Source organism: Anopheles moucheti, chromosome 3, assembly GCF_943734755.1.
Source record: "Anopheles moucheti chromosome 3, idAnoMoucSN_F20_07, whole genome shotgun sequence".
Taxonomy (NCBI): domain Eukaryota; kingdom Metazoa; phylum Arthropoda; class Insecta; order Diptera; family Culicidae; genus Anopheles; species Anopheles moucheti.
This window is the reverse complement of record NC_069141.1, coordinates 34,287,912-34,299,626: the sequence shown is the minus strand read 5'-3', so window position 1 is coordinate 34,299,626 and position 11,715 is coordinate 34,287,912. Positions and strand designations below refer to the sequence as shown.

General features: G+C 45.9%; 1 protein-coding gene across 1 annotated transcript; it reads right to left on the bottom strand.

Annotated features, from left to right (window-relative positions):
- Positions 1–1,609: 1,609 nt before the first annotated feature.
- Positions 1,610–8,947, bottom strand: LOC128301255 (CD109 antigen). The gene is made up of 8 exons (XM_053037637.1): positions 7,181–8,947; positions 4,693–7,101; positions 4,423–4,609; positions 3,957–4,348; positions 3,687–3,880; positions 3,360–3,534; positions 3,176–3,281; positions 1,610–3,100 (listed from the first exon to the last, which is right to left on the bottom strand). Exons 1-8 carry the CDS (start codon positions 8,945–8,947, stop codon positions 2,886–2,888), a joined length of 5,445 nt encoding a protein of 1,814 aa, XP_052893597.1. The 3' UTR covers positions 1,610–2,885.
- Between the last annotated feature and the right edge of the window lie 2,768 nt (positions 8,948–11,715).

Below are 11,715 nucleotides of genomic sequence, written 5' to 3'. Positions count from 1 at the left end.
TGTTCCGTCCTTGCCAGGAATAACCGAAATAATACGCCCTATTGCCCACAAGGTAGGATGCATGTTGCCTTGTTTGACGATCACCAGTTGGTTTTCTTTTAGGGATACTGATCGACCATTGCAGTGCTTGGCTCGCGCTTGCTCCTTTCATGCTTTCAGCCCGAATGTAGCAGCAAGCACCATGCGCCACTTGTGATGCATCTGCGAAAATGTGTATCTGCAGATTTGTAGCCGAGTTCGCTATCCCAGTCCCATGCCTTTCCATCCTTCTTAAGCGACCATAGTTGCTGCATGAATAGTTTAGCGACGATTATCGTTGGACCCAGCAAGCCGTGAGGGTCGAAAATGTTGGCTATATATGACAAAACTATCCGCTTTATCAATCCGCTTGGTATCACAAGTTACAAAATTGGCCGATTCCGAGGCATTTTGTCCCAACTTCAAAATTCGCCAGGGGCCTCTTGTGGTACCCTTCGGGGCCCCCTCTACCATAGGAGACTGGGCCTATGAATACAACTACTACACACATTTTTTGGGGCCCCCAACACGGTGAGACCCTAGGCGACCGCCTACCGTTTGATCCGCCGCTGTTTGAATCGATAGGACAGAACTGCAATAAACACGTACACGCCATGTTTTTTCCACTGCTTGAATAAACAATCACAATGTGTGAGCAGCAGCAGCGAAAGCTCACGTAAGCGTTTAATTATCCCTTCCGGTAGAAACCGAATCTGTACCGCAGTACAGTACGATGATCGTTGGGTCTGTTAACACGCCAGTAAAATGAATATGACCTCACTACTTAACAGTGGCTCTCCATTATATGACGTAGATAAGGCATACCATACGGGCGTAAAATGTGCCACATTTATAAGTCACGTACAGGTTAAAAGCATTTTGTGCCGTAAAACATGTTGATCAACAGACTGAACCTGCTGTAATTAGAGCTTTACGGTGGATTTTGAACCGGTCTTGGTTTGTTGCAGTTTCTGAAAAAGCGTTATCACCTTTCTCGCTAATATTTTACGAGCTAATCGGCAGCTTGGTATTCTTCACTAGACATGACTAATCTACAAGAAACTCCTGACGACAGTCATTTATTTTTGTGTTCCAACCCAAAATCCTTGAAGGATTATATGACCCCATTCAGGACGTTGAGTTTTGACTTCCTGCAAGGATCCTATAACCACTCACGCTTATAATAGACACGGTTTATCAACATTCTGGAAGAGATTTCGGATCTTACTCTGTTTAAAGAGAAATTCGTTTGCATCTAAGTTCTTCAAGTTATCATTTTTTTTGTTATTATCTGCTTCATTGCTCATCGTTTGCCATCGATGGCGGACTCAACATGTTTTTCGTCTAGATTCACCAAGATTTCTTTGCTCTCATTCTCTCTAGCTTAGTAGTTCGGGAGTCGTAATACATTACATTTCCGTCGGTTTAGTGGCTTTTCCATCAAAATTCTTGACAAAAAAAAGATCCTCCGTAGATCAATTCACCTATTCACTCCATCGGCTGGCTGGGGTAAGAAAATGGCTCACATTCTATTGTATCACACTCTGTAATTACTGCTGTTGTACAACTGTTGATAATCGCCAACAGGTGTATTCTGTTTGTATTGTATTACTACCGAGAGGAGGTCCGTTGGTTGTGTAAGTAAATACGACGCGACGCTAGCTAAGGCACCTTAACAATTTGTATCATCATTTAGTTCACCTTCGAAAAGAAAACCTTGCACTATTTTACCTCTTCTCAGTTCCCTCCTGCATCAAGCCATACATAATACAAAATTCATTCTTTTAGTAACAAAATTCTTTTACTATAGCACGAACAAACCATTTCTCTCTCACTTTCCTATGTTTCTCGCTATATTAAACGCATTTCATGTAAATATAAAAGCTCATACGAAGAAAAAAAATACTAAAATAAGTAAATTAAAAAAAGAGAACACCGCGAAATGATATAAAAATTGACCAGATTCAAAATGGACGGCCTTGCTTTGAAGAAACGGACGGAGGACGGATATCCTGTGTCCCCGTGTTTCTTAAGTTGTGTTCTTAAATTTATGTAAAACGAAACGAGATTCAAAGGCAAATAAGAATGGTTCTATAGCGTAAAAAGGAAGCTTCAATTGTATGTGTTTTTATATTCCTTTCCTTAGCTTCTTCGATTTTACTTCTTTACACACATGACGCTTACATTCTAGTCTTTGTTGCAAATTGCTTGTTTTGTTTAGCATTCCAGAAGGGATATAAAGAAAAGAAAACAAAAAACTGCATTCTACACACTTCATTCTTTAAAACGTTGTCCTTCATGGAGGCAGCCGATAAAAACCTCCTTCGTCTTCTAGAGTTTTCTCACTCATCAGCTTCACATTTGTTGGATGGCGCACATGTGATGGTGGTGATTTAAGAGTTAAGCCTTATCGATATCTTAGAAAAGATTGCTACAACTATAAAAAAAAACGGACGCAACAATGTTGATATAAGGATGAAAACGGATGCAAGAGAAGTTGTTCTAAACCTCTCCCTTTTGCGCAGTTCCCTTTCATTATTACTACTGTTATTGGTGAATCTTCTTCTGATGGAATACTTTAAAACGCTGAAGCAAGTTCCTTTTTTTATATTTACACTCATTTTCGCACCTATTCGATGGCGTCTATTCTTTTTCTGTATGATTTAGAACATACCATTTCAACTCCATTTCTTCCGCTTCTTATAAATTATATTGCCTCCCCTCTTTTAAGAAAGAAAAACGGGTGAAAACGATTCGAATGTGGTGCGCCTTTTTGCTTTATAAAAGTAGTTGTTCCGGTTGGGTAATCAAATACCGCTACACTAAGACAAAAAAGAAGGAAATAATGGATTGGATGTGCAAGTGGATTAATCGTTTAGAAAAATCCACCCGTTTGGATTCACTATTCGGTAGTGGCGAGCAACGAGCACCATTCCGGTCAGTAGCATCAGAATGATCGAACCCGGAAAACGGACGGCAAGATTGTAGATCGAACAGTACGGACATTGGGAACTACCACAGACCTCGCATATGTTGAGCAGATATGTTTGCAGCGAATCAAAGATTGTCTCATTGAACCGTTCTGGAAAGGTTAGAATGAATGGGGACACATATTAATTCAAACATACACACATTTTAAACCGGAGTTAAAACATACCTGGAGCGTAGTAGTCGTAAATTCGGATCGGTAAGTAGCGCGACATGTTAGCTACCGGCATCCATCTTTCCAGCGTAAAGTTCACACAAACGTAATCGTTGTCCAGCTGGAAAGGGTAACACACATGCATATTAATTTCTGAATTTCAACTTTCGAAAATGTTGCACAGGAGGAACACACTTACATAGTCGAAATAGAAGAGCACCTTGCGTTCCTGGAAGCGAGCGCGCTGTAGATTACGAACACGCTGACTAAGAATGTACGAATCAAGCTTCTGCTGCTGAATCATGTATCCGGTCGGGACGGCCACATCCAGTACCGCCATACCCGAACGGATCGATTCTTCCGTGTAGGTCCATCTGTTGAGGAATGAAAGCATAATTAAACTCCGCTTATAAATATCTGCTATCAAAGCAGCCAAAGTTTTTTTTTATTGAACCGAATGAACCTGGGTGGTGTCAGATTTTTAAAAAATTTCTTTACAAATAATAAGATTCAGCGTATCACCTACCGTTGACAGATAACGTAGCTAATGTGGGACTGATTCCTGCCGTGGAAGATCGTACGTGTGGTCAGATCGAATGCCGGGACGGGTGGTTGCGTTTGGAACTTGTACGTATCCACCGAGTACTGGACGTGCATCTGTAGGATGGCATAACCGACACCGGTTGCTTCCACCCGTACCGTACCCCAAGCGTTTGGTACCTAGAAAGAACAAGTTATCTCAGTTGTAAGGATCAAGTAATGGATCTCCCCCACTACAGTTCGAACCGGAACTTACATCCAAAAACTGTTGCTGAGCCAAACTCTTCCGTGTGATGTAGAGTTGCTTCGTTTCACCAGGCAGCGATGTTGCTTCCACCTTGATCGCTAGTTGCGTTACGTTCGATACACGGTTACGTGTACTGTACTCCGTCAAGGCTTTCATGGCGAGCCCAGTGTCTTGGCTCGAAGCCCATCCACCGTCCGTCAAACGCTGCGCGTTAAGCCAAGCCACGATTGGATCGACATGCAGCTCTTGGCGCGATACGTACGTCAGCAAAGCATAGGCGGTCGTCTGGATGTTAAGCGAGTCGTACTTGTACGGCAAACGTGGCAAAGAGAAGTAACGCTGGTTTTCCAATTTGGTAGGTGGTAGCGGTACCTCCTCATTACCCCAATAATTAAATTCGCCTGTTTGAAATAGATAGAAATCAATAGCATAAGATTGCGCACGAGCGAAAAAAGATTGACCGATTGATACTTACCGATTGATCGCATCTTGGTAGAGAGCATCGTGAATGCGGCCTCCGCTTTCGGTGCCTTTGCTACCATAAGCGCATACGCCACGATTGCCACTTCATACGTCGATCCGGAATCTTTTATAGTGGCCAAATTGCGCTGTAGGTATTGTAACGCTCTTTGCTGTGCTAAAGCAACCCGTGCCGCCAATCTCTGCAGAAGATAATAAGATACATTTTTTTTAAAATGAAATTACCTCTCTCCAACACAAAAAAAGCTCTTTTATGGACACTTACACCAGCAGGTAAATTAACCGTCGTTAGCGTAATGAGCACGTGCGCCGTTAGCGTAATGTTCTTCTCGCGTACGACATCGTTGCGCGAAAAGAAGCCAGAATGGTTCGCCTTACGGTCGGGCAGCCACGTCTCCTCCCAGAACGAACCGTCCTCCTTTTGGTGGCGCAACAGCCAATGCATGTTCTTCTGTATCATGTACGGATCGACGAAGATGAAATTTTCGTACTCGTACAGACCGGCCATCTCGCCAAACACCTGCGCACAGTATGCCGTCAACCAAACGGACGGTGCAGATTGGTTCCAATCGGCACGGAACAACGAGAAACCGCCATCCTCCATCAGGTAGCTCAGCTGCCGTTGGTACAGCGTGTTCATAAAGTGGAACGCTTGCCGTTCGGTCTTTTTGTCACGCAGTGTACTGGCACGCATGTATTTGATGGTGTAGAAGTTGGCTGCGAAGCTGAACATGTTCTGTTCGGCCGCATCCATCGGCAGCTCCAGCAGGGAGGTGGTGTTGATGGGCATCGTGGGAAAAATGGCACCGACCACATCGCCCACCACGGAGATGCGGGCCCGGTTCGAACCGAACACATAGTAACGATCGATTTCGTATGGAATGATCGGAGTTTCGGTGACATTGACGTGCATGAACTGTACCAGGTAAGCGCGGTTCCGCAGATCCAACAGGATGGACTGATGCCGGTACTGTGGCAAACCATCTGCTTCCACCTTTATCTTGCGACTGATCTGATGAGCGCCGAGCAGTGTTGAAGCATGGATCGTTACTTGGATTTCACCGAGGCGAGTCGGTACAATCGGAAGGTACACGTTCGTTGAGTCCTGCGCGTTTAGATAGATGTAGAACTGATGCTCTCCGTAGGAGGTACGCGGATTGTACGATCGTACGATACCGTCCTCTTCCACGTGCACGAACTGATAATCCGGTGAGCTATGCAGCACGACTGTCGCCTCAATATCCACCGTCTGGTAGTTAAACACCGCCACACGGATACCCACTTGTTCGCCCTGATGACACGCGGTTGGCATTTCCACGTTAATGAAGAACGGTTGTATGCCAACATATTCGATGGGCTTGCGCACCATTCCGTACCCACGTACCCCGCTTATACCGAACGCCGAAACGGTCCATAGTGCCGGCACTTGGGGCACTTCCAGATTGAAGATGTATCGACCGTGCGGTCCAATGTTCACGTCCTTCCACAGCCACACATTCTGATAATGGCGCAGGATACGGTTGAAGCGGAACTTGCGGAACTCGGCCAGCAAGGTTTCGTTCCGTATGCTACAGCCAGCCTCGTCGGTACCATCCTCACAGTCCATGTAACCATCGCACCGTTTGTCCGTACGGTAGCAACGTCCATTCAAGCATTCGCTATAGTTGAGTGCCTGATCACAGATGGAGGGTCGCATCGGTATAACACCGTCCGTGAACACAACCAACCCAGCGTAATCGAATGTCCGGTTCGCATCGATACCGAACGAGGACGCGGGATAGTAAACGAGCTCATCCGGATCACCGTCGTGCGACATCCACGTCTTCTTGTGCGTTCCATTCGTGTGCTCATCGAACGAGAGCATCTTCGTGATCACATTCGCGTACGTGAGCTCATTGCCGGCCTGCATCGTGTAGAACGCATTGTCGATACCGGACAGACCAACGTACGAGCCGGGCTCTCCGTAAATGGCCACCTCCACCTTCTCCCCGGTACGTGCCTTACGGTTGTTAATGAATACGGTGAAGTTGTTGCGCGAGATTCCATTCACCGGGAAGGTAAGACTGTCCGCCAGCAGCTTTCCGTACCGTCCGATGTGCCACACGACGATCGTAGCCGCCGGTGCCATCTCCGCGCTGAGCGTAATCGCCATCGTCTTAACGCCGCCCTTCATGTTCTCGTGCCCGGTAACCAGAATGATGCCCTTCGACATGACCAGGTAGTCAAAGTCCTTGATGTAGAAGTTGCTCTGCACGTGCAGCGTGATGTATTCGCCCACCTTCGCATCGGCTGTGCTAGTGTACACCTTAATGTTGTGGTTGTTCGGCGAGAAGTGTGCTAACAGTAGCAGCTCCGTTGACGCCCGCTCACCAAACGGATCGATGTAATTGGCCGTCAGTCGCATCGATTGAATTTCGTTGAGGAATTCGGTCGTTTGCTTCGTGTTTTCCAGATTCAGATCGTGACGGATGTCCAGCTTTAGCTCCCACACGCCTGCCTTCTGCGACATGTGAAGCACACGGGTATCGAAGGTGTTACGACCACCTGAGGCGCGGCTATCGATCGTACCGGACACCTCCATGCGACCGGCGTTAAATTCATCCAGTGGCAATGGCGATCCATCATGGTACTCCGCGATCAAGTACACGGTAAACGGCATCGATGGTTTAAATACCTAAAAACGAAGAACAAATCGTTACTACTGGTCCTGTTTGGTAGAGGATCCACTATTGTAGCGTATTCACGCAACTTACCTGAGGTGAATCTCCCAGGAAAGCGATGCGAATAGACGAGTTGTAAACGCGTGTCAAGGAGTAACCCTCCACGATCTCATTGTAGAACCGTTCGCCAACGCGTGCCGTAAACAGGATCTCCATACCGGACAGATTCGGTATCAGCTGTGCCAGTTCGCTCATCGGGAACCGGAAATCATACGTGCCATTGAAGAACCGTAAAAAGGGTAAGCTTTCCCGGTACGTGTTTGACCACGAGTCCCACTGTGCGTCGGTCTCTACCGGTTTCTTGATCCAGAATGGCCACTCCTCGTCGAAGTTGAGGTGCCGCTCGATCACGTACGAATCCTGGAAGTTATTGGACGAGGACGAGTAACGCCCATCGTAGGTCTGTCCCGCACCGTCGTAACCGCTCTGATCGCGACCGATCTGACTGGTAAAGCTGTTTTGTGGATTGTTGTACAGCAACTCTGGGTTCGATTTTTGCAAATAGTACGGTACGTTCTGGTTCGTGTTGGTCAATCGTCCCAAGTTACCAACACGATTCATCTGATTGATCGCTTCCGGGTTGAAGAAACCGATCGGTCGGATCGTTGCCTTTAGCGTTAGATTACCCTTCACCGGTGTACCGTTCGTGAAGTTGGCCATGATGCGCCCATAGACGTAGCGATCCGTGTTGAAGAAAAACGCCGGCATCGTCACGTTCACCTCGAACCGGGTTTGATAGTACTCCTCCACGTTGAACCGTGCCTCCTCAATCTGGCCCTGTGCTTCGATGCGGATTTTCCACTCGCCAAACACCGGTTGGTCGGACAGCTGGTACTGCAAGCTTACCGAACCCAGGTTCGACTGTCGCGACAACCAACGGCGCATAATATGTCCCGCCGGATCCAGCATGTACACGTTCATCTCCTGATCGAACCCTTTCAGCTCGGTCGTAATCGGGATCGCCCGGAAGCGTACCGTTTCACCCTGCATGTACACCGGTTTGTCCGTCTGCACGAAAATCGTCATCGAACGCTGGGAGAAGATCAGCTTCGTCTCGTTCGCGAACACGTACCCGCCAAAGTTCCTGTCGTACGAACCCTCCACACGCAGCTTGTATTCGCCCATCACGCTCGTCGGTGGGACCCGCATCAGCATCGACTCCGGTACGCCCACCGTAATCGGTTTGGTCTCGCTGCTCATCTCCACACCATCGCGCGAAATACTGCACCGGACATTGAGCGGCAGGCGGGATTCCAACACCGATACCGCCACCTTGTACACCTGTCCGGGTCGTACCATTTTGGACGCAACGATGAAATAGGTAATACCTTGCGAGAAGGAATTACCCGCCGCATAATCGTTTGCGAACGGGTTCCGATTGAAGCTGGAACGGGACGACGGAGGAGTCGTTTGACGATTAAAGTAATCGCGCGGCGTCGTGGACTGGAAGATCACGTTCCGATTGTCCTGACCGAACCGATTGTTGTCGATACTGTTCGAGTCTTGATTGTTCGCGTTGTTGTTGCTGTTGCCGTAGTAGTCTCGCTGATAATTCGTACCGGACGTGGGCGCTGGTAGGCCCTGGTTGGTGCGCGAATTCGGATCGTACTGGGAGTTTGGATACTGTGGATTGTACTGCTGTCGGCCGAACGGATCCGATGGACTGTAGCGATTGACATCGTTCGATTGTGGCTGTGGTTGTTGCGCTCGGGTGAGAAATATGGCTTGGACGAGCAACAGACAGTGGAAGAGTGTCCTTGCATCCGACCAGTAGCCGGCCGGATGCTTACTAGCCATCATGGCGCGTTATATGTTGAAAGGATCGTTTTGTATCCTGAAAGGAAATGAAAAAATGACACAAAAGCGTTAAAAAAGATTGACACAATTGGAGGGTAGTGTGTGTGTGGTCCGATAATGTGTAACAGATGCACAATTGTCCATTAAAACGGTCTTTAAAGCCATCCACGGTAGACGATAGACATTTGTTTCAAAGCCTACTATAATGTGATGAATCGAAACATTGTCACAATGCCTCCTGTAGTAGACTAGCCTTCTTTCTCCCCTGCGGAAACCATAGCGCACACATCAAAGCACCGCAGAGATCCACCACCGGACGATGTGTCCTAGAGAGAGAGTAAAGTGCCCCTGTTTGAACCAACCATAGCGGAAGGTGCGACTGTTGGGAGGCGCGCAAAGAGATTATGCCATAAAATTAATATCATTTAAGATCGATAATGACAGTCACACATGTTGCATTCTCGCCTAACTGTTTGAGCAACCATTTCGAACAGACAGCAAATAAATGACCAAGCGAAACAAGGGGTGATTCACTGCGCACTGTCCAGTGTGTTCTAAATGCCGCTTGGGTCAAGACGCAGTGGGTTGCAGCAAATTATAAATAGGGTAGTAGCCGTGTGACAAGTAAACTCACGCAACTCATTGAGGAGGTCAGACAAGGCAGTTTTGCAATCATGTGGCATGTTTTAGCTCTTGAGGTGTAGCTCTTTGAAAATTAAACAATCCTTGAGAAAACATTGCTGGAATGGCTGGAGCGCTTTTATCGTATTGATTAGTTGCCTAACAGAAGAATTCAAAGAGCAAGATCAAGATTGTTGAGTAGTAGAACATAGATGAGATTCAATATATGGGATCAGCAAGGGTATTACTGTAAAAGTAACATCATTTGTCATTTTTAATAAACTCCTTATGTGTTTTCATCGTGAACGACACACCAACAACAATTAATTAATCATGTCTTGTCTGAGACGTCCCCATGCTTGTGTTCCACATTTTAGACATCAAGAAGTATTTACTTCTAAAAACTCCCAATAAACTCCAACGAAAACGTACACTAACAAAGGCAATGATGAGCATCGATAGTGGACATGACATGAGGTTATAAAAATTATAACATTCACTTTAATGACATGACTCAATCACTCACAGCAATATTCTAAATAAATTCTTTTTAATGTTCAACAGAAAAAAAAAAACAAATGAACCCTTTCTCTCCGTTAAAAGTCATTCGATTTTGTGCTTATCTTGGCGGCCGCTGTTACACACGCTCTTGGTGCGGATCATTAATCTTTGGGCGCGTCCGAGAATGAGGCGCGCACAAATTGGGATGAGAAAAAAAAAGATGATGATCCATCGCGAAACAGGCAGCAACATCGCATAATAATATCATCTTCATCTCGGAAGCAACATTGATATAGATCGTTTATCATGGCGCCAAACATAAACGACCGCTAGTTTCTCCGGTGCCCTTTAAAGATAGGATTAAAGCGTAAAACTGTGCATATATTGTGTGAAAGGAAAAGCGTATCCGAAATTCACTCTTTTTCTTGCTTTCAAACACCGCACAGAAACAGCACAAGTGAACGCAAGTGAAGTGATTTAAATCGACCATTAGTCGGTGGTGGCATACCCCATATCATCCATGGGTCGAGAATTGCCAAAGAATGTCCACAATTTAGCCGGCACACATTCCAGAGCGCGTGCGAGAGGGCACCAACCATTTGAAGTGATTTTAATCGTATCGAAAAGAACGATCTAATTGTTAATCTAATAGAATTTCTCTTTCATCCTCGCCTTGATCGCCATCTCCACAACACGTTATGTGAATTTGCTCCATTAAAAATGAAAGCCTGGGGCCCAAAGTTAACTGGCAGCAGCCGGGCGAAAGAATCGATACCATTTCTTATACAATGGCATCATTGAAGGTCACACACGCAGATTGAAACGAATAGGTTATAAGGGGATTATAAAGGTTGAGATGGTTTCGTGCCAGCGGTGACAGATGATGGTGGGTCGATTCTGCCGGGGAAAAGTGATTGGAGCTCTCGCGCTGCTTGTTGCACGTTTGACACATTATTTCACGCTGAGTCTCAATTTGTTAGGGGAATAAAAGGGTAAGCTTAAGGGATGTGAAGCCTAACTTATATTAGCTTCCTTTCCCTATGACACTTGTCGGATCTTTGGAAGAGTAATGTCACATACATATGGTGATTCTAGCAGGGTTCATGATTAAACTTTGAAAGTGGTCTACTTTGATTATTCTGTGCGAATGATTGAATATCAATGACTTCTTGAAAAATAATAAAACAAACCTTATTCGACCTTATCCTTCGAGAATTTTAGCCGAGAGAATCACTCGAGTGATTTAGAATAAAGTCCCTTTGAAAGCTTGCAGTGCTTAGTAACTAATTTTCTTTTTAATATCAAATTAATAACTCACTAAACATGACCGAAAAGGGGTTTCATAAAATGGTTAGCAGCTGTGTGTCGTCATGTTGAAACTTCCCTTTTTTTAAGACACTTTTCCCTCATTCAGAATAGCTTTTGTTCGGCAACAATACCAAAAAGTCCATGACCGTGAACTACATGCACTTTGAGCGTGCCGTACAATGAATCATATAGACCACAGTTTTTCGTGATCACATGTCAATGTTGTCCTCCTTTCTGCATGTTTCGCTCATGCTCGACCCCACACGTCAGTCAGCGTTTGAATCGGCGGGTTCACAAACAATTAAATGGAGCAGCCGCCGTAGCGGTCCCACTCGGCGATC